The following is a 24,669-nucleotide window of genomic DNA, read 5'->3' as shown; positions in this document are numbered from 1 at the left end:
TATATGAGAACAAAACAAAACAAATAAAAACCTACCCCTGACTTGACTTTAACTTACATCAAATTACCTTTAACAGTAAATGTGTTCAATCGCTGGCAGGCCTATTTTCTTAGTCCACTGGACTGCCAGGCTACAGGGGAAGGGACTGGGCTTTGGAATCATAGTACCTAGCATCATACCACAGAGCCAGGCTAGGCATGAGAATAATCTGCAGAACTTGGAAACATATAGATTCTTGCCACCTGATAGAAATTTTCCCTCCAACAAACTTCTCCAGGACTTTGTTTAGCATGAAGAACATTCTTCTATGTATTACATTTAGTTTGGTACTCTGTAGCCAATTAGATTATTATGAGATTATTCACAAGTTCAAGGATTATGTTTTATTCACTTTTTATGTCTTTCATACTGTGTAGTATGCAAGTAGGTACACAGGATGTACTTGTTGATTTTATTTTCGTATAGATTTTTTTTTTTAAGAGATAAGGTGTCACTCTGTCACCCAAGGTGGAGTACAGTTGTGTGAGCACAGCTCACTGAAGCCTTGAACTCCTGGACTGAAGGGATCCTCTTGCCTCAGCCTCCTGAGTAACTGAGAACCACAGGCACATGGCACCATGCCCAGCATATATATATGTATATGTATATATACATATATATAAAATATATATGTATATATATAAAAAATATATATGTATATATACATATATATTATATATGTACATGTATGTATACAATGTAATACATATACATATGTATATATGTATATATACATATACTACTATATATTATATATATACTACGGTATATATTAGTAGTTACTGGGGTCTCTCGCCATCTTGCCCAGGCTTGTCTCAAATTCCTGGTCTTAAGTGATTCTCCTGTCACGGCCTCTTGAAGTACTGGGATTATAGGCATGAGTCACCATGCCTGACTGCTGGTTAAATTTATAAGCTTCTCTCCTTTTCACGTTTTCCTGGGCACAAATTTACTCATATCTGACAATGACAACCACTTTAAGGATGAAAGCACCTTGCTTTAACCTCACACTCATATTTAAACATTATTTGGAATTAATAGTAGAGAGCATTGAGACTGGATTAAAGAAGGCTTCTGAAAATGGAGGGCACATTTAGACTTGTCTAGCTGTGTAATGGAGGCTGGCATATGATATTCTGTACCGCCTGGCTAATTCCCTCTAATGATTGGAATACCTTTAAGAATTCTCTGAAATAAGGGCTTAACAAACAAATGGCATGCATGGGGAAAGACATATTTTTAAAAGACTAAATAACCATTTAAAAAAGCAGCAATACATGATGAAAAATATCCCAAACCAATATGAAAGATGATTCAAGTCTCTTCTGTTACAAGTTGTTCTGGAGTCCTGTCAGTCAGGAATGTCATAGCTACAAGTAACTTATTGGTTTGCCTCTAACACGTGGAGGGTGGAGGATGGAGGGTTTAGGAGAGACCTCATTCATCTGCTTCCCAGCTCAACCTCTCTTTATCTCTCTGTGTGTCTTTTCTCTCTCCTTAAACACTGGGGTAGCATTTAACAACCAATATGCTAAAGACCCATTCTCCTTGAATTTGTGCTCCAAGAGTACTAATTTTTTGCTCTCATTTAAGAAATTCTATTCACTTATTTTGTGACTTGGGCCTTATATCTTTCTCACACATATAGAGTGAGTATGTGACTGAGATTAAAAACAGAATCCTAAAAATTCATAGATTCAGGGACTATGGGATTCAAAATCAAGCAAATAACCATTCCAAGGAACATAAGCCAGACTCCTTGCCTCTCCAGGATTGAAGCTTAATGCCAAATATGTTTGAATTATGGTATTACAAGTAAAGTACTCTAGGGTCTTACAAAATGAAAAGCATTTTTCAAGTAGAACATGGCTTCTATGTTTTTCTATAAATATTTGGACAAAGCTGAATTCATATGTGATAATCAAAACAAACACACTGGAACCACTGGAAACAGATGCATCTACAAATGGATGAATTTCTTAAAAAGAATGTTTTTTGTTTGTTTGTTTGTTTTAATATGGAGGATGAAAATCACCTACCAAACAACAATTCCATAGCTCTTGGTGGCAACCATAAGCAAATCTTGGGATTTGAGAACTTGAAAAGATGCTAGGAATTAAATAATCAATTAGTTTTCAGTCTTGATACCATACTTCTGTGTTATATGCTACAACTTAGTAGTTTCTAATTAATGATAAAGTAGTGCCATTTGTAAGAGATTTGCTTATTTATAATTAAAGTTGATTTAAGATTATTTTTACTTAAGTTTTGGCGTGTTTCCTTGAATGAGGGAGCCAGGATGACATTAGAGTCGTTGCACTCTTGTGCTAACTTGCAGTCAGTCTTCTTTGGCCTGTGTGTCTTATCACAAAAGAAAAAAAAAAAAAAAAAGATTTGAGAACTGTTACTTCAGTACAACAGTTCTGTTTCTCTTCCCTGTGGGTTTTGTTTCATTGGCTCTTTCTTTTCTGTTTTTGTTTTGTTTTGGAGACAGGATCTTGCCCTGTCACGTAGGCTAGAGTACAGTGGTGCAATCATGGCTCACTGCTGGCTCAGCCTTCTGGGCTCAAGTGATTCTCCTGCCTCACCCTCCCAAGCAGCTGGGACTAACATGCCCAGCCTTTTTTTTTTTTTTTTTTGATAGGATCTCACCTTGGCCTCCTAAAGTGCTGGGATTACAGGAGTGAGTCACCACATCTGGCCCCTCATTGGCTCTTTCAAATGCTTGATTTGAAGTCCCTTTGTCTTTCTCTCAGTTTCACCTCCGAGGTCCCAGACCTCTTTTATTCCCCTGAATATCTTCTTAAAGGCAGTGATGTGCTCTAGCTCCCACTTAAGTACCATGATTTTTTTTTTTTTAGCTGAATTATGTGATAATTTGACAACACTGTCTTCCCTTTGCTTTCGATTTCTTTCTGGTGAATCTGAATTTCAGAAACACTCATCATTGCCTAGAGATTCAGATTCTCTCATTTTAACTGAGATCTGGATTCCCTGATAATGCACTAATACTGAATAAAGGCAACATTTTTTCAGAACTTCCATCTCCAGGGCCCCTGTAAACCATGAGGTTTATAACATTTTACATAATTTAGGTGTCCTGTGTGAAATTTCAAAATATCTACATTTTAACAAGTTTAATCGATATACTAAAGATTACAGAAATTATCTGTTGCTTATAACCTATGTGCAAAATGGCACTAAAATATAACAAAATTTAAGACAATTGTTTTTGCCTCCTAAGAAATGTACAGGCTAGCTAGTGATATTTTAAAAAACTTGAAAACAAGTCATAATAGAGAATACATAAACATTAAATAACAGCACATACTTTGGAGTTACAAAAATCAGGGATTGAACCTTGTCACAAACCTCAGTTTCCACATCTGTTAATTGGATTTAATCAAAGAATTGATTTTAATGGCATTATTGTGGAAATTGACCTAACACCTTCTTATCTGATGCAGACATTCAATTAACCAATTCACTATATATCTATATCAATCTATACATCTATACATATAGTACACACACTTTTCACCTTTTTTTCTCAAACACTTAAACAGTAATTTGGTAATACTGTTATTCAGAAATTCAGGTTGCATGTTCCATTCAACTAGAGAGCAAAATCAAGCTCAAACTTAGCTGGATAGACAGGCTGAATTAATTAGTATTCCTTTTCTTATTTTCCTCTTCCTTCTCCTCTCTTCTGTCCTCCCTCATCTTCTCCCGCTCTCCATGTTGCACGATAAGAGAGAGACATCATCAATATCTCGGCTCAGTGACTGCCTATCTCTTCTGGGAGAAAGCAGACTTCAGGCCAGCTGCCAGCTTCTGCCTCCAAGGTTGAGGAAATTGCCCACTCTGTGCCATGGTAGCCAAACCCTGCCAAACAGTGGCAGATGGTGTCTTCCCCACAGGCCTTCTACAAGCCACATGGCAATTGGCCTGGGTGAATGTTCCAGCTCCTTCATGACTGGTCTATCCCAGTCGACCCGCCTTTCCACTCCCTCCCCCACTCTGGCAAATAGAACATAGACTTTCAATCACTGCCACTTTTTCCATAATCCTCTCACTGGAAAAGAGAGTTTTTAAAGAGTACATCTTTTTATTTGGTTTTGGTCTTTGAACTACATAATCAAACCACATAGAATGGTGTCAGCTGCTCTAGTAACATGCAACTACAACATAAAACATGAAAAAAAAGTACCAGTGCCTGTAAAAAAATTATTTTTTCAATAATCTTTTTCCTCTCCTATATTCATGGAATGGAGCTGTGATTTTATAAAATTATGCACTAAAATATCACTAGGCCCTGAAACAAATTCAGTTGCTCTCTCAACTTTCAGCCAGTTTCAACATTGTTGCCCGCCCTCCAACTCCAGGGAAAGAAAATGGCCCACATCCAGGTAACTGAGGCAGTGAGTTCTTCTGCTCATCACAGTTGCCATCATCTACCAGCTTTTTGGCATTCCTGCCTGTCTCCAAGCCATACACATGCCCAAGTGAACAAAACTGAATCTAAAAATAAAAATGAAAATGCAGAAGTCATACTCAGAGAGCTGGAAGTTTAACACATATAATGATATCGCTGTAAAACTATTTGCTTTTAGAGATATTTCTGAAAATGAAAACAAAAACCCTGTTTATGTATTTATTTATTTTAAAACCCTCCCTTTTCTTTACTTCTGGGTAATTTAATAAGATAGCACCATAGAGTCTCTAAGATGTTCCCACTTTTCCTAACAGCAAAAGCCACTCTAGCCCCATCTCTAGTATAATCTTAATATTGTTTTCTGTTGTGTTTTTCTTCTCTCTTGTGCCTAGTGGGAAACAAATAACCACCTCTCTGGTGCTGAAGGGAGGAAAACCTCCTGTGAATGTCTTGGTTTTTTTTAGATTTTTCTGAAAGAACAGCAAAATGGTTATGTGAAAGGGACCCTGCATTTTCTATTTCACTGACTGGTGACCTAGTGCAAGTTACTTTAATTTGAAGCTTCAATTTCTTTGTAAAATGAAGAGAATAATGTCCTTAACTCATAGCATTGTTAAATTAAATTAAAGAATACAAGCACTGTTAAATTAAAGAATATAATCATGAACAGAATAAATACTCAAAAAAGATAGCTTTTATTACTGCTTTTTTATGCATAGGGAATCTGTGTTTCTGGGATAGTGTAGGACTATTGAGCTGCATCTATAAGACAACAGTATATTGTTAAATATTCTCTGAAGTGAGGATGATGGCAAGGAGGAGCTTGTTTCATGGTAAAATAAGCCATGGGTTACAAAAATATGCAAAGAATGACATCATCTTCCACTCACACGAAGGAAAGAAGGACGAGAAGAGAGATGATAAGAAATATAATAGTCCTCATATTTAACAGTTTTTATTGAGTGCCAACCACAAGCAAGCACACAGTATATGATGGTAAATAAAACAGGTAAAAGGTAGCTAAACAAACTATTAAATTCAGAATAGAAAGCTCTGTAATAGATATGAAAAAGATGACTAAGAAAGAATATCGGCTGGGTGGAGTGACTCATCCCTATATAAGGCCGAGGCAGGCAGATGACTTGAGGTCAGGAGTTCGAGAGCAGCCTGGCCAACATGGTGTATTTTGGTCTCTACCAAAAATACAAAAATTAGCAAGGCATGGTGGTGGGCCCTATAATCCCAGCTACTCAGGAGGCTAAGGCAGGAGAATCACCTGAACCCAGGAGTGGGAGGTTGCAGGGAGCCGAGATCACTGCACTCCAGCACTGCAGCCTGGGCGACAGAGGAACACTCCGTCAAAAAAAAACAAAACAAAAAACAAACGAAAAAAACACAACAACAACAACAAAAAGAATATCCCAGATCGGAGGTAGGTACTTTCTATAGAAGTTCTCCTCTGAGAAGAAAGCATTTAAATAGAGATTTGAATGATAAGAAATAGCCAAACAAACAAACAAAACAAAACCCAAAGGCATGTACTCTGTAAGGAGGGGATCCAGCATGCATGAAAGGCCTTCGATCTGAAAAATCTGTGGACATTCGTGAACTATGTGGCAAGTCTGTGTGGCTGGAGCATGGGAGCAAGGGGCGATGGGGGATGGGATCCTGTAGGCTATAAGATTGAACGTGGAGTTTTCACGATATGGAGAGTGTGATGGGAAGCTGTTGAAGGCTTTACCCAGCCAATTAGCACACTTTAAAATGATCTTTCTGGAATTTGGAAGAAAATGGACTGTAGAAGGATTAAGTGCAGAAATCTAACAGAAAGACGATTTGGTATACATGAGAAGAAACAGGAGACAGAGAGAAGAAAACCAAGCAGAGATATATTTTGGAAGCAGAATCAGCACCACTGGTTGATGATTGGATGTCAAGTGTGAGAAACAGAGAGGATGCAAGGATAATGCCCTGACTTATGGCAAGTCCTAAGCTTTTTGTTCAGTTAAATGCATATTGACCACCTGAAGATGGAAATGCATAGAAGAGTTCTGGGTAGACTCAAATTACAAAGCCTACTACACCAGGGAGGCAGGGGAGAGGGAGGCAAGCAAGAAGAGAGCTAGGTGGGGGAGCCCAAGCAGTCCTCCTGGCCTGAAGCTAGGAAAGGGGCAAGGCCATGGCAAGAAAATCAGTCAACAGAGGAGTCAGGTGTGGCATGGTCTCTAAATGCTTCTTTTATTTTCAAGGCTTTAATAACATCAAAAGGCAATCCATGGTATTCTCAGGCTAGAACTTGGGGATCCTCCCTCCAGCTAAAATAGACAGCAGGCGGCAGACAAGAGAATTATTGAAAATTAAAGAATGAGACTTTTTAAGAAACATGCCTGGTCTTATGCCATCTGCAGCTGACTCAACCAGAGGGAGAAAAACTCATACTTTAAAAAATGAAAATGATACCAAGATAATCCAATGGGAACAAAAATACTCTGTTCAACACGTGGTGCTGGAAAAACTAGACAATCCACATGCAAAAAATGAAGTTAGATTCCTTTCTTATACCATACACAAAAAATTAACTCAAGGTGAATAATAGACGTAAATGTAAGAGCTAAATTATAAAACTCTTAAAAGAAAATATGAAGATAAACCTTCATGATCTTGATTTAGGCAAAGCCTGCTCAGACATGACAGAAGGTGATCAAAGACAAAAGAGATAAATTGGATTTTATCAAAATTTAAAACTTCTGTGGTTCAAGGACACCATCAGTAAAGTAAAAGAACAACTCATGGGATAGGAGAAAATATTTATAGGTCTTATATCTGACAAGAGGTTTGTACCCAGAATATATAAAGAACTCTTACAACCTGACAATAATAATAATAGTAATAATAATAATAATAATAATAATAAAAGCCCAAATGAAAACTAGGCCAAAGATTTGAAAACACATTTCTCCAAAGGAGATATATGCAAATGGTCAAAGGCACATGAAAAGACAGTCAATATTAATTAGCATTAGGGAAATGCAAATAAACCACAATGAGATACCACTTCCTACCCACTAGAGTGGCCATAATAAAAAAGATAGATGTACTCTGGGAGGCTGAGGTGGGTGGATTACCTGAGGTCAGGAGTTCAAGATGAGCCTGGCCAACATGGTGAAACTCCGTCTCTACTAAAAATACAAAAATTAGCTGGGCATGGTGGTGGGTGCCTTTAATCTCAGCTACTCGGGAGGCTGAGGCATGAAAATCACTTGAACCTGGGAGGTGGAGGTTGCAGTGAGCCGAGATCATACCACTGCACTCCGGCCTACATAAACCAAGCACACTAGGAATGGCAGTGGTATTCCTACTTATACTGACAAAATCAAGAAAATTTAATACTAATGTAATCAAAGAGAATATGGAAGAGTAGAAAGACAGCTAAGTAGAATGTTGCTAAGTATGAGCCAGCTTCTTTCCTTTCACTGTAGACCCTTTACATCGACCCTTTCAATACAATTTATTAACATTGTTGGTTGGTGTTAGGATTCTATGCCTTTTCATATTTTCAAATAAGTGACCTGAAAGAAAGAGTGAATTTGCAAATGTCATGAAAGTGAGTACATGTAACAGCTCCAGGGTTCAAATAGTTGAAAAAGTGCAATATTATCATCTCCTTGCTGCTCCCAATTATTTTGAGCAGCAAGAACATGGCAATATTGCACTTTGCATGGAGATCATATTTTCAGCCACGATTAACATACTGAGCCATTGTGCTTGGCTCCTTCTGTGTAATTAAGTCAGTGACTATTAGACTGAGCCCACAACCAGTTTGCTGCCTAGAGTTTCCTATGAACAATTAGTTCCATTAAGAGTCATCCCAACAGTAGTATAGTGATGGCTTTGAGGTTTTGTGTTTCAGACTGCTAAGGAAATGGCACTGCTGGCTTCCAGGAAGTACAGGAGATATTCATCTCAAAGGAAGCAGAAATCAAATCCACTACAGTCTACAGGTTAACAAAGGGCTGAACAGAATGGGTGAATTTTACATTTGGGCACTAGTTCATATGCACTGGGGAGAGGGGTCACTTACGACTCAGGTCTGGACTTCCAGCATTTAGAGAAGGAAGGTTATACCGTCATGCAAAAAACAAACAAACAAACAAAACCATTATTTTTTCACCAGCTGTGTGCTGGTGAAAGAATGATCATCTCATTCTTTTTCCATTGAGTACCTTCACATCAATTGATTTTCACATATCAACTAGGGGAAAGATGACAGAGATGTTACTCAAACTTATCACTGAATTTGAACACATTAGAAATAATGAGGTTTCATTAAAGAAAGCTGAGTTTAGGACAAGTTAGACACATATGATGGTAGACTAGTGGGAAAGTTTATACTGATTTACACAGAACACCATCCTCATTTGGGTGACACTAGCTTACAGACATTCACATACATTGTCTCATCTGTTAGTTCCACAGTGTAACATTCACTTAACTGTTGAGGAAGTGGATGCCACAAGAATTAGAGAAATTGCCTAAGAGATACAGCAGAAACAAAAATCTCTTCTCCTCTACCTACTTACTAGTTCTGTAAGTACTCGATTGCTTCAATAATGGACTTGATCGGTGTTCCTTGAGTGTTCAGCAGAATTCCACCTCTACATAACGTTTATTGGATGATAAACAATAGTTTCTTGAGGATAAGAATTTGGCACATAATATCTTGCTCATTGCTGATTCTTACTAAATGTCTGATTAACTTAACCAAACTTTGAATTCGAATTGAATCACAGAATTAGTGTAGCACTCAGGGTTTCTGATTAGTAACCCCAGAAGCTACCCATTTCTACATTACACTAACTTCCTGTGCCTGCCTGCCTGCCTTCCTTCCTTCCTCCCTTCCTTCCTTCTTTCTTTCTTTCTTTTGTTCAACAAATATTTATAAATGGTTATGACATGTCAGGCAATTTGCTGTACACTGGAAATAAGATGATGAGCAAAACAAAGTTCTAACTCTCATGGAACTTACATTCTTGAGTGAGAGACAGACATTATTTATATAAGAAAAATGGCAAGAAGTACAGATCATGGGCCTTCAAAGTGGGTTAAGACATCCTGTGAGGGAGGATCGAGTTTCTTTTCTAAAGAAGCAGCAATTGACGTACCATTTGAGAGATGAATAGTAGTTATCTTATGAATCTTGGAATGATGGGGAGGAGCCATTCTAAAAAGAGGGAACAGCATATATAAATGTTCTGTGGTTAGTGTGATGCATTGCACATTTGAGAAACTCAAAGAAAGTCAATGTGGTAGAGTACACAGAGCAAGAGAGAAAAATAAAATACATCGGGGGTAGTTACAGGCTATAGCCCTGTAGACTGTGATAGATTTTTTTAAAAAAATAGGAGGTGACTTGATCAGACTTGAATATAAAAAATATCACTGTATATGGGAGCTCTATGTACTTTTTAATGTAATGTTTTATAAACCGAAAACCGCTCTAAAAATTAAGTCTATTAAAAATATCACTCTGGCTACAGTGTATGGAAGAGAAGAAAGTGGGGGAAGACTAGAGTCTGAAGACAAGCTAGTAGAATATTGCAGTGCTCCAGGACAAAGAGGACCAAGACTGAGTCCAAGGGCCCTCTGCTATGATGAAGTAAGGGAGAAGAAGAGTAACAAGTAATGGTGACTAAGAGACAGGGACAATAGAGTAGGACGAAAACTAGGAAAGTTAGTGTCCTAAAAGCCAAATGAAGAATGTGTACCCAGAAAAAAGGAATAATCAACTGGGTCAAATGATTGTGATTGGGCAATTATTATGAGGATTAAAACGTAATCAATGGATAAAGAAAAATCAGCTGTCATCAATGTCATTAGTAAAAAAAAAATCTGGTGGAATGAGGGGACAAAAGTTGATTTGAACAAAGCTAGAAGTTGGAATGAGTGTGGTATACTTTTGTTGCAAAAAGAAGCAAAACACGTGAGGTGCTGGATGATGGGAGAAGTGTAGTTAAGAGATTATTGTTTTTTTTAAACTCAGAGAACTAATAGCATGATTGTATGCTCATATTTTTAAAACTTTGGTATGCATGAGATTCATTTGCTTTTTAAATGAAAATATTAATGTACTCACACCTGTAATCCTATGAGAATACACCACAGGAGCCAAAATTACATAACAACATAAAAACAGTACAATCAATAGATTACGGTTCCTGAAAAGGTGGGAGTGGAAGGAATTCAAAGACAGATGATGAACTGGATTTAGGAAGGAAAAGGGGCAGTTTCTCTGTAGTAACATATATAAGTAATTTTGTATACTTGGTATTAGGAAATTAGGGGAATATCCATTAAATTAAGTTGGCAGTAAGGCTATGTGTGGGAGACAGGATGATCGAAAATAAAATGCAAAATAAACCAACTACTTAAATAATAACTGATTTGCATCAGTTATAGCCAAAGTGGAATGAGTTACTTGTCTTTCAATCAAAGAACCCATTATGACAAATCACAGCCCAGAGATTAGAGCCAAATAGCCCCCAAGCACAGTTTTGTCATTATCTCCACTGTGATTCCAATAAGCAAGTGACACATCAGAAATAATGAGTCATGAGAAGGACAATGTGATTGCTGCTTAAAAAAAAAAAAAAAAAAAAAAATTCCCTGATTTATGTCATGCCCCTGCACTAATCGTTTTCCAGAGCCTTAATTGCCTGTCTTGACACCCCTTGCTCCTGTATATCCTAAATGACAAGTTGGTAATTCACTACAGAAAGCTTGGGCAACTGGATAAGATGTATCAAGTGCTCCCTTTGGCTTTCTGCCTCTGTCTAGACGCATAACAGTTGTATTTAAAGCATTAGTGTACCACTTTTAGAGAGAAGTGTGTCCCCAAATAAAATTAACCTTCACTTAAAAAGAAAAAAAATACACAAATAAAGACAATAACAACAGCACTAAGGCTAGATGTCCAATGTATTTCCTTTGGGCAAAGTGATACAAACAAAACAAAACAAAACAAAATGCTAAGAGTAAAATTGAGGAGAGTTTTAAATCCAAGGTCAATTTTCAGGAAAAATAGCTAGATATACAATATTTGTTCTTTCCCTGGGCAGCCCTCATTTTTATTTCCTCTGTTTTTAGTTAATGCTTTGGTTGCTAAATCTCTCACTTTTTTTAATATTTGTGGCAGGAATAGGTAGAGTTCTGGATTATAGCGTGGTGAACATATAGCAAGGTCTGGATTTCTGCTTCTTTCTTTGAGGAGTAGGGTGGAGCTCAAGCAGTCAGTCAGAAACATGAGGGAAAGTTTGTCCCCTAAAATAGAGAAGCCTTTAGAAGAACAGTTAAGTCTCATTTCCTTTTTAATTCTGATATGGGCTTACTTGTGTTTCCCCAAAATACATACAAGGAACTCCAAACCCCCAATACCTCAGAATGTCACCCCATTTGGAGACAGGGTCTTTAAAGAGGTAATTAATTTAAAATGAGGTGATGAGGGTGGCCCTAATCTATATAACTATGTCCTTATAAGAAGAAGAAATTAGGACACAGAAGGGCACTGAGGGAAGACTGTGTGAAGACACAGGGAGAAAGAGATGAACCAAGGAGGGAGCCCTCAGAAGAAACCAACCCAGCTGACACCTTGATCTTGAACTTCTAGCCTCCAGAATTCTGAGAAAATACATTTCTGTTGCTTATGTCACCCAGTTTGTAGTACTTGTTATGGAAGCCCTAGAAAGCCAAAAAAATACACTAAAGATTCTTTCTTCTCACTCCCCTTTCTTGTGAAAGGCACAGAAGATGTTATTTTAAAAACAGTGCTAATCAAGCAGAAGTTCACAGAAAAACTTTCTATATGGGACCAGAGAGTCCTTAAACCAGTGCCCCTTCATAATAACAGTTTAGGGACTGTCCTACAAAGTTGATGAGGCCTAGGCCGGGCACGGTGGCTCACGCCTGTAATCCCAGCACTTTGGGAGGCCGAGGCAGGTGGATCATGAGGTCAGGAGATCGAGACCATCCTGACTAACACGGTGAAACCCTGCCTCTGCTAAAAATACAAAAAAATAGCCAAGTGTGGTGGCAGGCACCTGTAGGTAGTCCCAGCTACTCAGGAGGCGGAGGCAGGAGAAGGGCGTGAACCCGGAAGGCAGAGCTTGCAATGAGCTGAGATCGCGCCACTGCACTCCAGCCTGGGCGACAGAGCGAAACTCCATCTCAAAAAAAAAAAAAAGTTGGTGAGGCCTACAAAATCTATAGCTGGTTGATGCAATTTGAATGTAATATAGAAGTTTGAGGTCAGGGGCGGTGGCTCACGTCTATAATTCCAGCACTTTGGGAGGCCGAGGCAGGTGCATCATCTGAGGTTGGGAGTTCGAGACCAACCTGACCAACCTGGAGAAAAATAAATACCCTACTAAAAAAAAAATATAAAATTAGCCAGGTGTGGTGGCACATGCCTGTAATCCCAGCTACTCAGGAGGCTGAGGTAGGAGAATCACTTGAACCCGGGAGGTGGAGGTTGCAGTGAGCTGAGATCACACCATGGCACTCCAGCCTGGGCAACAAGAGTGAAACTCTGTCTCAAAGAAAAAAAAAAAAAAAAGAAGTTTGAATTTGTGTTTATTAATCCTATGTTTGAAATATAAATATTTGATTAGCATGGGCTAAATGAACCCACAAATGAATAGGCAAATAAAGATAAGGTCCGTTTTAAGGCCAGGAAGCCTGACAGTCCCAGGGACGCATTATTGGGCTGCAGATGGTCCTTGGGGTTTTATCTTTTGAAACATTCAGGACCACTTCATCTCAGTTTTCTATTAAAAAAGAAAAGAAAAAGCCTTCCTTGGTTCCCTGAGAGTTGGCACAGGTCTCAGTGATATGCCAGTGCTCTCCTGGCTACAAGCTTATCTCTCACTCTTAATTATCAGCAGCTGTTCTGCTGCACACTCATTTTCCTTTTTCTCATCGATTTCTTTTCCTTTGAAGTATGATTCCCCTTTCTCATTCTGACATCGTTTCTAACCTATTGGTTTTTCTCTCCACTGGCCATCAAGTCACCCAAACACACTCTTTCTGTGGCTCAAAGAAGCCCTACCACAAAGACCTGCCTGGACAAACTCTATTTGTAATAACAGCAGCCGACATTTGTTTAGTACTATGCTATTTTCATAGCTTGATTAGATTGAAAGCCCTTTTCAATTATTGGATAAAAGAAGCAGGTGAACACAAATGGCCTGAGAATGCATAATTAAAACCATATCACAAAGAACAATGGGAAAGATCACATTTATTTCAGCAAATAACTTCTTTATAAATAGCTTCTGTTTTCAAAGTAATAAAAGACACTATTGGTGTATTAATGAAGGACTCAAGAATGAGGAGAGTACTACTTTCTTTTACTAAAAAACATTGACACATAATAATTGTACATATTTATGGGGTACTTAGTGATGTTGTGAAATATATATAATGTATAGTGAGTAATCAGGATAATTTGCATATCCACCATCTCAAATATTTATCATTTCTTTGTGTTTTGGAACATCCAATATCCTCCATCTAGCTATTTGACATGATAATATATTAATGCAAACTATAGTCACCCTACAGTAGTATAGAACACTAGAACTTTTTCCTCCTATCTAGCTATAATGTTGTCTACTTTTAAAATAATAGTGTAGAGTCTGAGAAGTTAATGAACTTCTCTAGGATCCAGTCTCAGGAGGCACTGGGAAAAAGGTCAATATTCAAGTTAAATAACTCAGACCTAGACAACTCTAATTTTGACTAATCCAATGTGATCAATCCATAGATGATAAAACTACAGTCTCGTTTATTCATTAATTCAACAAACATGCATTAAGCTTACACTACATGACAGCACTCTGCTAGGCAGTAGGAATAGAAGATGTCTCTTCTCAAGAGCTTCCAATCTAATAGGGAAGGAAGAGAACACAGACAATGCAGGGACTGTGAGTATGGAGGAGAGAGGAATGAAATGCAGAGTATACTGACTCTTAAACCCATAACCCCATTTCTTCTTGTCATCCTTGTTTCTCTTAATTCTCAGATATTTGGCCTCAGTGTGGTGTAGATAATAAACCTATCCATATTCTTTTTGGTATAAGAAGGTTGTAGCATGTGGTGGTTTTGTGGGCGCAGATGGGTGTGAAGCCTGGCTTTAGCACTTATTAAAAATGTGAATTTGTACCACTGTTTTACATACATATATATATATATATATATACACACACACACAAAATATATATTCACATAACTCCATTTGTGGTAGGTATATATCTATATATCTATATCTGTATATCTATATATACCTATATATTCACATTCATATATATATATATATATATATATACACATATGCCCTGTCTCTCTCTCTCTGTGTGTGTGTGTGTGTGTGCAGTTATATTAAATGAGTCATTGTATATAATGCCTGACATATATCAGTACATGGCCTGACACATATTTCAGTAAATATTAAATATGAATATTATGGGAGCATTTCTCATACTAATGGTAAAAGAAAACTGGTGGGTTTGGGGCGGGAGATGTTAATAAATGGGCGGTAAGGGAAATAAACTACCTCTTTAAGAAGATAAGCTTAAGTTTGTTTGTTTTACTTACAAATAATGTGTTGTTATTTTCTGTGAGATACTTAGAGCTTTAAGATACTAATGCAAGCTGGGTGTGGTGGCTCACACCTATAATCCCAGCACTTTGGGAGGCTGAGGCAGGAGGACTGCTTGTACTCAGGGATTTGAGACCAGCCTGGGCAACATAGTGAGACCTTATCTCTACAAAAACAAAAAAATTAGCTGAGCATGGTGGTGTGAACTTGTGGTTCCATCTACTACTTGGGAGGCTGAGGCAGGAGGATCACTTGAGCCCAAGAGGCTGAGACGGCAGTGAGCCATGACTGCACCACTGCACTCCAGCCTGGGTGACAGAGTGAGACCCTGTCTCAAAAAACAGAACAAAAAACAGCTAATGTACATCATATAAAGAAAAGCTTAGAAGACACTTCAAGCTTATTTGATCTTGCCAGAGTTGCTTCAATCTCATAATATTTGTAAATAGCTCCCTGAATTTGTGTGGACTGAACAAAATACAGGAAATGTTTTCCATGCTAGGCACATCCCATCTCCTATTAATGGTATTCATAAAGTCACATAAGAGATTTCAGTTCTGGTCAGAATCTAGAATTCCAAATGAACTGAGACGGTATTTAAAAGAGAAGATTTCAGTTTGGTCACTAACACTTTTAAAGGTCAATGTGATTTAAAGCATAGATATTATTCAGAGATGGAACTTCTAAATAAAAATATTGGCATATAGTTCCTGAATCATGATTTTGAGGCAATGGGTAATGCCATGGCCTGGGGAGACAGGCTGTGTCAGAGTTCTAATTCTGGCCCTGGTGGCACCAGTGGGGATTAGTGATTTATATCAGTATTTCAGCTTCCTTTTCATAGGTTTGCTTTTTTTATCTAGCCCAGGGGTCAGCAAACTATGCCCATGGGCCAAATCTGGTTCACTGTCTATTTTTTACATTTTTAAGTGGTTGGAAAAAAATAAAGAATAATATTTCTGATATTTGAGAAGTATATAAAAATCACATTTCAGTGGCCATAAGTAAATTTTATTGACATACAGCCACATCCATTTGTTTTTGCTACCATGGCAGAGTTGAACAATTGTAGTGGAAACCTTATGGTCACAAAAGCCTAAAATATTTACTGTCTGGATCTTTCCAGAAAAGGTTTGCTGGCCCCTGGTCTAGAGAATAGTGATGGTGACTGGATCAATATGTCTACCAACACTGTGAGAGGACACTCCTCATAGGGACACTTCACAGGAGGATCGTATGATCACGCTGTCCATCAGTTCGTAAATGCCCCAAATGTATGTGGGTTGAAATGACATTAGCCAGAATTTCAAACGATTAAAAACATTTGAAAAATGTTCTTTGTACCATGTTAATAGCTTCTTTCAAGTATATATTTTAATGTATTTTAAATAGGAAGGGAATTTTGAAACAAAAATCTCAAACACTTCTTTTAAGTAAAAGAACACATAGTAGTTAATACATGCTGTTTTCACCAATGCATTTATTTAGTTCATGTAGAGCTACTTGTGTATATAGAATTATGTTTTCATACCATAAGCAACTCCTACTCACATTCTCTAAATGATTTGCACATATTAAAACTAAGCAAAAAAAAAAAAATACAAGCTTCATGGCTGCCTACAGACTTAGGCAGACAAAAAAAGAGATTGTCACAGCTGCTTTGGGGTAACAAATATAATTGCATGGATTTTAACTTACAGAACTAACACAAAAAGGAAAAAAAGTTAAGATAAGGGAGTGTTGTAAAATTAAATGCCTAAGCAGCATATTTAACTGGTGATCAAGAAAATAACTACACTTGATGCTAAAACACAATTAAAACACTCCTATATTTTCATATAAAATATATGCCAAATATTGGCTTACATTTTCAAATGACAGCAAGCTAATGTAGCCAACGACATTATTTATTCAACCCAGGAGTCACAAATGCAGACATGTATGGTAAACTTTTATTGCTGTTGTTACATTATTATCCCAAAAACTCAAAAATTGGCCAAACTTTTTTCTTTCCCAGAGACACCCATGAATCTATCTCATAACTATTTATTTCTCAGCTGGCCTATTACATAACACAGCTTCAGTAACCATCTAAGTAGGTTGAAGTTTTACTAAATTAAAAATTTTACAGCCTCCAGACCCACGAAATGTTCCATCCAGGAAAAGTTCTTTTGTAAATGTGCAAAATAGGTCTGTGGAGTTACACAATCATAGAAACAGGAGAAAGAACAACTGAATCAGAGAGGTAAAAGTCTAAAACTGATTGGTATACCAGATAATTACAAATAACAGTTTATGCATACATGTACATAGATAAAATAGATAAATGCATAGGAACATAGACACATTAGCTAAAATAGAGATAGATAAAGAGTGAGAGAGAGGTGAGAGAGAGAGAGAGATAATAAAGTCTTTGGTCCCCAGTATAAACTATTATTCTTAAACTACAGTCAATGATTGCATTTTAGGGAATCTCTGAAGTCCTCAACAGTATGTGCAATTTTGGTAGGTATTTGCCTTTTTTTTTTTTTTTTTTTTTTTTTGGCAAAAGGATCAATGCATTTATTAGATTCTTTAGGCACCCATGTCCTCTAACTTTTCACCCATCTCCTAAGAAATCCTTCTGGAAAAAATAATTAGAATGGAAACTTTTTAAAATTTGAAATGTACAAAAGTACCATGTAATTGTCTGAGGGTATTGGAAATAATTAGCATAGTTGTGGCTAAAGGTAGGATAAATAATATCTTTTTTTTTTTTTTTTTTTGAAGGGCCTAATTTTGTTTCCAGGCAGATAAAAATCACTTTAGATTACTCTTCAAAATTTATCTTATTTTTTTCCATGGCTACTTTTCATTCCTCATCCCCTTGTCTTTTGTGTTCACCTCTTCTTTTCTTTCCCTGGAGGAAGGAAGAGGAAAGAACACCTCCTAGTTTTAGTTAATATTGATTTTAGGCACTGGGTCAGATGGGCCTTTTAGGGTCTGGAATATTGACAATTGCCCTTGAAAGCCATGATGAATCTTTGCTTGGTGGATGGACTGAGTCCCAGCATATGACTAATATCAGGTGTGTTGGTTGATGGTTAGACAGTGAGTGATAACTTGGCCAGTACGTGAAGGGAGTTTGTGAAGAAGCTGAGAACAATTTCAGCAATGTATACTCAGTAATGAAAGAGAATTGGATCCCAGAGCGAAACAGTTGTCTATAAGAAAGCACTCCATCCGTAGAATCCACCTTTGTTACCTTTATTCATAATAAGGAAGATCACTGCTGGAAAATGTTTGTTTCTCCCCACTTTTTCATGATGGGATTGTTGTGGCCTTAGAACATGCTTTCAAAAGAACTGTAAGTGGGCATCTCTATCTACTGCCTATTTGTATTATATATTGTATTAAAAATAGCTGCTAAAAAACAAAAATGCCTACTCTTATGAAGTGCCAAAATTCTCATTCTTAATGAATGAGTCTGGAAAGATACCGGTGTATCCATTCCAGTTCAAAAAATAACTTCCCATGCTCATATTTCAGAAAATAGGCTCCAGGTCTTTTTTACTTTATTTTTTGAGATGGAGTCTCACTCTGTCACCCAGGCTGGAGTGCAATGGTGAGATCTCTGCTCACCACAACCTCCGCCTCCTGGGTTCAAGCAATTCTCCTGCCTCAGCCTCCTGAGTAGCTGGGATTATAGGCGCCCACCATCACGCCCAGCTAATTTTGTGTTTTAATATTGTATTGAAACAGGGTTTCTCCATGTTGGTCAGGCTGGTCTCCAAGTCCCGACCTCAGGATCCCCTCACCTCAGATCCAAGCCCCGACCTCAGGATCACCTCAGGTGATCCCCCCACCTCGGCCTCCCAAAATTTTGGATTACAGGCGTGAGCCACCGCGCCTGGCCTAGTGTTAGCTTTTTAACCTGGATCAAATTACTTCTCTGTGCCTCAGATCTGCAGAATAAAGATAATGACATTGCTCGCCTCATAGAGTTGTAGCAAGGATTAAATAAAGCGATACATGCAAACAGCCTGGAACACTGCCTGGAATACAGATGTCTAGATACTGATAAGGCTATAGACATTATAATGGATACTGTAGTACTCTCTCTGGATCCCAAAGACTGGTATATTAGTTGCTGAAGGCACAGAGATTCTCATGGGAATTGTTCTACAATGCAGCAGGAAACAGCTTCACCCAAGTTTGTCTGTCTCCCTGCTCCCAATCAATGACTAGTTGGCACCAGGAAACAAAGCCCCAGCCCCTCAGTTTGAAGCAAACTTGAGAGGGATCACAGCCTCAGGGGACCCGACTGGATCGGCTAAGACCTCGGTTGCTACAGTGTTGCAGGGCAGGTGTTCCTGTCACATCCTGCTTTCCTCACTTTCTCGCAGAAAAAATATCTTCAGAGAACCTTTCCCATGACAATCTAATGTCATTCTCCATCAGCGTGTGTTTCCTGGAATCCAATCTAAGATTATAGATAGATGTAAATAAAACGTTTTATCCCCATTATACTGGAATTGCAGCTAAGGTCCACCCCCTACCTCCCAAAAGAGGCTAAAACCTCACATTCTAAGCTGAAAAGACCAATGGAAATTGTGCCTAGCCACTTCTTTGCCAGTTTCACTGACAGAAAGCATTGCACTTTTGAGAACCCAAATGGCCCTGACCGTTTTGAGGGGGAAACTGGAAAAGAGGAAGCTCTACTTGGAGGAAGCAGTTTTCAAAATCAGCAGTTTTTTGAGGGGGAGGACGAGGAATTCTCCCAACTATCAGAACAAGAGTATTGCTGGTAAATTTTGATGTGTGTTAGAACAGTGACCCACTCCTTCTCTAAGTCAGGGACTCATGATGGCCTCTGAAGCTTGGCAAGCCACTGACCTTGCTGGGCACTAAAGCTGATAACCCATGGAGAAAGTGACAAGCCAAAGGAGGCAGCAACAGTGGAACAGCCTGCATTTCCCTTACGTTGCAGGCCAGGGTACATGAGTTTCATAGTTGCTGAATAAACACAAAGCAAGCAGCTAGCCTTTGAGCCCTTTTGCTGTATCCCATCCAACAGGACTATCCCAACGCTGAGAGAATACTAGCATGTGAAGTGGATTTCTAATTCCAGAGACCCTGAAAAATCCACAAATGCATCTGTGAAAGATTCAGCCTTTAGAGAGGAAAGTCTGTAACGACCAGTCAGTGTGAAGGGGCTATGCCCCAGCAGTATCATCTGTGTAGGAAGATCTCTACCTTCTTCCATCCGTCTCTTGGTCTCATCATCAGAAAGTAAGGCAGAAAAGTAGGAAAGGAAACATGTAAGGAGTTTCTCTTCACTTTAGCCACTAGACTGACAAAGAGGTCTTTGCGGCAACAGGGGAGAAAAGGTCCTATGCAACAGGAAATAGTTCAACATAGCAGACTGAGGGCAGTTTCATATGATTGAGATTCTTCCATAAGCCTGGTAAATATATGCACTTCGAGAAATATTTGTTTAGCACCATATGTTATACTAAGCTATTTCCAGGTGTTAGGTATACAGTAAAAAGCAAGAAAGATGTGGTTTCTAAATATATGGAGGTACATATAGTCCTCCTTTGTCTTATTTTGCCTATTTCTTGTCTGTTTCTTTGTCATTTTATTTTTTTCTCTGAGAAACTTCTCTCCTAAGAAAGCTAAGGCATCATTATTCCAATAACTACTCTTTATTTTTTTAAAACATTTCAAGGAAAATTCAACTAGAACACATTGAGAGAAGCAGAAACCAACTGCATGTTCTTTCTTCAAGAACTGTTCATTAAAGATTTGCCAATCTTTCTTTCTCAACCACATTTCCCAAAAGCTTGGACTTTGGCCATAAAAGTTCACTTCAGTCTAAAATTTGGCATGCCTGACAGAGAAGACTTCAAATTTGCCAATTTGGCTGATATCCCTTTGAATAACAAGTAGAGAAACAGGAAAAATTTGGAGCGAAAAATCTATAACTCATGGCATTATTCAGAGACATAATTCATTTCATAGGATAATGAATCTATAGGAAATCAATGCTAAAACATGGTAGATTTATTTTCAGATAGGTTTTTACAAAAGCCTAAAATATTCATACAAATATAATTTGTAAACAAATATAAATAAGTAATACACAAAGACCTGAGACACTCAATTTTATTAAAAATTCTTGTGTTTTTTTATATGATTTTCCTTGGTTTCATAGGATATTTCAGCATAAAGCAAAAGCAAAAATAAAACAAAATAAAAATTCCTATATATATATAGATACATATGGAAAAATTATAAGGACATACAGTGCACATATGGATAAACTGTATTCGTAACACACACAAATGTGTACGTATGCATATGCTGCTAAAATATATGGCAAAGAGCTTGCTAGAGGCTTTTGTTAGTTTTGTTGGAAATCATTATGGGCAGATGAAATTAAAATATGTAATCCTCTCCTACTCACTTATAAACTCTGGATAGTTAGGCTTGAGTTAGCTATCTGTAAAGATAGACACTTGTTGGGTTTGTAAGCATCATCTTTATGATAGATTTTCAGAAGTGGCAATTGAAAGAATTTTATAGAGAAAGCCAATCTAGAATAAATATGCTTTATGAGGATCTGCTGCCAGGTAGGCCCACAGCCTGCCGAGGGTTCTATACACATTACCAACCACATTTCTGCAATCCTTGCTGCCTTCTATGCATTCTGACATAAAACACTCTGTTGTAACATCCCAAATTCTCATGTTAAACAATTACACAATTGAAAAAATTGAAAAATATTATCTTGTCATTCCTATTTGCAAAGATACATTAATTGTTATGCTATCCCTAAATAACCCCAATAATGCAAATATTGATGAAAATAATCTGATACAGATCCCACATTATCATAGAAGTACAAAAGCATTTGCCTAGAAATGCCATCCTGATGTCAAGGGCACACCAATAAAGCCCCAGTGACCAGGATGAATGACACAGACACTGGATTCTCAATGTAGTGCTTTGTGTTTCCAGCTCTGTCTTCAAAGACACATTTGGAACACTTCTCTTCACACTCCGTAGATGATTTAGAATTATAAAACCTAATTTAGCAGCTATTATGTACTGTATTAATAATTCAGGAAGCATCTTTTCAAATGATCTACTCACATACTATATTTATCTCCATAATTACAGAAGCAAACTTGAATTTCCTATAAATTTGTTTGAAAGGACAACCTTCAAATTCCATATTACACAGTCTTAAACTTCTTAGGCTTTGTTCATCAAAAGCCATTATGTCATATGCACTGCATGTGAAACAGATGATTTAGAATAGCAATGTTGGAGAAGAGGTTTTATCTGTTACTTCCTGGTCTTGAAGACATGGCTCTCTCTAAAACAGTATTGAAAATATCCATCTATATTACTTGAGAACTTCTTCACCAAAAGATGAAACCTCCTTGCAGCTAGCAGACTGAATGGAAAAGTAGACCTCTAGCATTATTGGAGATAAAGAGTCAAATCAGTTCAATACCATTCTGATTTAAAAGCCAACATGCGCTATTGTCTGAGAATAAATCGGGAAAGAAATTTCCTCTACTGATACTTCAAAGACTTTGTAACATCTGGAATCTGGTTCTATACAGGGTATTCCACTAAGAAGTAAGAATAAAAGGATTTTAATAAGGCAAATAAGATTCAGGTTTCTTACAATATGTTCTCCCTGGAGGGAAACAAATAACACATTGCATCTGACTAACCTTTCTGCACTTCAGCTGCATTAATTAACATTTAGTCATGGATTCCATCATGAGCCAGATGAACTTAGTGCTACAGCTGTTTTCATCGAGGGGAAAATATGCTTTTCCATTTTAGATTCCCAGCATTTAATATAAATATGAGAAAAATACATTTTATTGACCGCATTATTGATAAGAACTCCATATTACTTACCCAAATAAATTCACACCCACACTAGACTGTGATCAAATCAATATCAATATTACATAAACAGTCAGCCGGAGCCAGATTCCTACCTCCCTTTTTCTTACATTGAGGGATAAGGAAAGGTTGAAGAACTGATCAAAGAGGTAGACATCATGGCCTTGGAAGAATTGTTGCTGGGTTAGTCAAAGATTTTAGTGGAGATCAGATTCACTAAGAGGAATGAATACAGATGACTAGGAAAAACGAACGGATGTTTCAAAAGTTTAACTGTGGGATTTGATGTCTTGGCAGAGCTGTCCTCAGCTCTACCAGCAAAACATGTGGAAGTGGTTGGTTGGGAGCAAAGCTGAGGTACAGAACTGTAATACTTGGTCAGTATTACAAGTATTAAGTAGTAAGAGTTTTTTGTTTTTTTTTTTCAAAACCTCCTTGAAGACACAATTTTGTGAGGAAATATGTCAGTGACTCCACTGGGCAAAGCATTCAACCTATAACACCTTGTCAAATTTCATATCACAAGAGCGCTGTAAAATCAAATTCATCTCCAAGAGTCCTGAACAAGTACTGTATCATGACATGTGGTCAACTATGGAGTCTCATGGACAAATGAAAATCCAGTAGTTACATGGTCAGAGTATGTGTGTGTGAGTGCATTCATTTGTACCAGTATATAAACCTGCAGTCATTATCTGTGTCAACACTAATCAAACCTCAAATTAAGGTTCTCAGTCATGATTCAAAAAAGAATGAAACCTGTCTGACCCATCTTCACCTTTACCAACACAGGATGACAATAATTTAATCAGACTAGGAAAATATCTTACCTGGAACTACTTCAAAAAGGAACTTCCCTGGGTTCTCTTCATTGCAGGGATGCTCAAAAACTTTATTTCCAGGCAGAAAAATAGTACCCTGTGAAAACAAATACTCAAAACATCAACATCATCAGATAGCAAACATCATTTATCATTATTATAATCAGTGAATATCCAAGGTGTAGCTATAACCCAGTATACAGTAAGATGCATCAGACTCTTTTATATTCCCAATAATCAAAAATTATGTGCCAGAATCATGTTCACTCAAGATTTAATGAATACTTGTTGAGCATCTAATATGTATAAGACTAATATGCATGTTAGCTGCTAGATTCATCTTAAGCACCAATTTATTAAACACATTCTGTGCACCAGAAATTTTACTAAGCATTCTACCTGCACCATATTATTTAATTGTTAGTATAATCTTATGAGGTAGGTATTCTTTTCCCCATTTTATAGCTGTGAAAACAAGATAGACTTAGACAAAGTTGTGATATGCCTTCTCTTGATTATCTCTTCTCTCTTCTCTTCTCTTTCTTTCTTTTCTTTCTTTTTCTTTTTTTTTTTTTTTTTGTTTGTTTGTTTGTTTGTTTGTTTTCTGAGATGGAGTTTTGCTCCTGTCACCCAGGTGGGATTGTAATGGCGCGATCTCGGCTCACTGCAACCTCTGCCTGCCGGGTTCAAGCAATTCCACTGCCTCAGCCTCCTGAGTAGCTGGGATTACAGGCACCTACCAGCACACCCGGCCAATTTTTGTATTTTCAGTAGAGACGGGGTTTCACCATGTTGGCCAGGCTAGTCTCGAA

At 37.6% G+C, this 24,669-nt stretch overlaps 1 protein-coding gene across 1 annotated transcript in view; it reads right to left on the bottom strand.

Moving 5' to 3' along the window:
* The window catches only part of ARHGAP24 (Rho GTPase activating protein 24), a 518,413-nt gene that overhangs the window by 260,006 nt on the left and 233,738 nt on the right, over positions 1-24,669 (bottom strand). Inside the window, exon 3 of the mRNA XM_054485627.2 lies at positions 23,867-23,954. Coding sequence (XP_054341602.1) covers positions 23,867-23,954 — 88 coding nt within the window. The remainder of the gene's footprint in view (positions 1-23,866; positions 23,955-24,669) is intronic.

The sequence above is a fragment of the Pongo pygmaeus genome, chromosome 3 (assembly GCF_028885625.2).
Source record: "Pongo pygmaeus isolate AG05252 chromosome 3, NHGRI_mPonPyg2-v2.0_pri, whole genome shotgun sequence".
In the NCBI taxonomy this organism is placed as follows: domain Eukaryota; kingdom Metazoa; phylum Chordata; class Mammalia; order Primates; family Hominidae; genus Pongo; species Pongo pygmaeus.
Note: the sequence above shows the minus strand (reverse complement) of the source record. Positions and strands in the feature narration are given on the sequence as shown.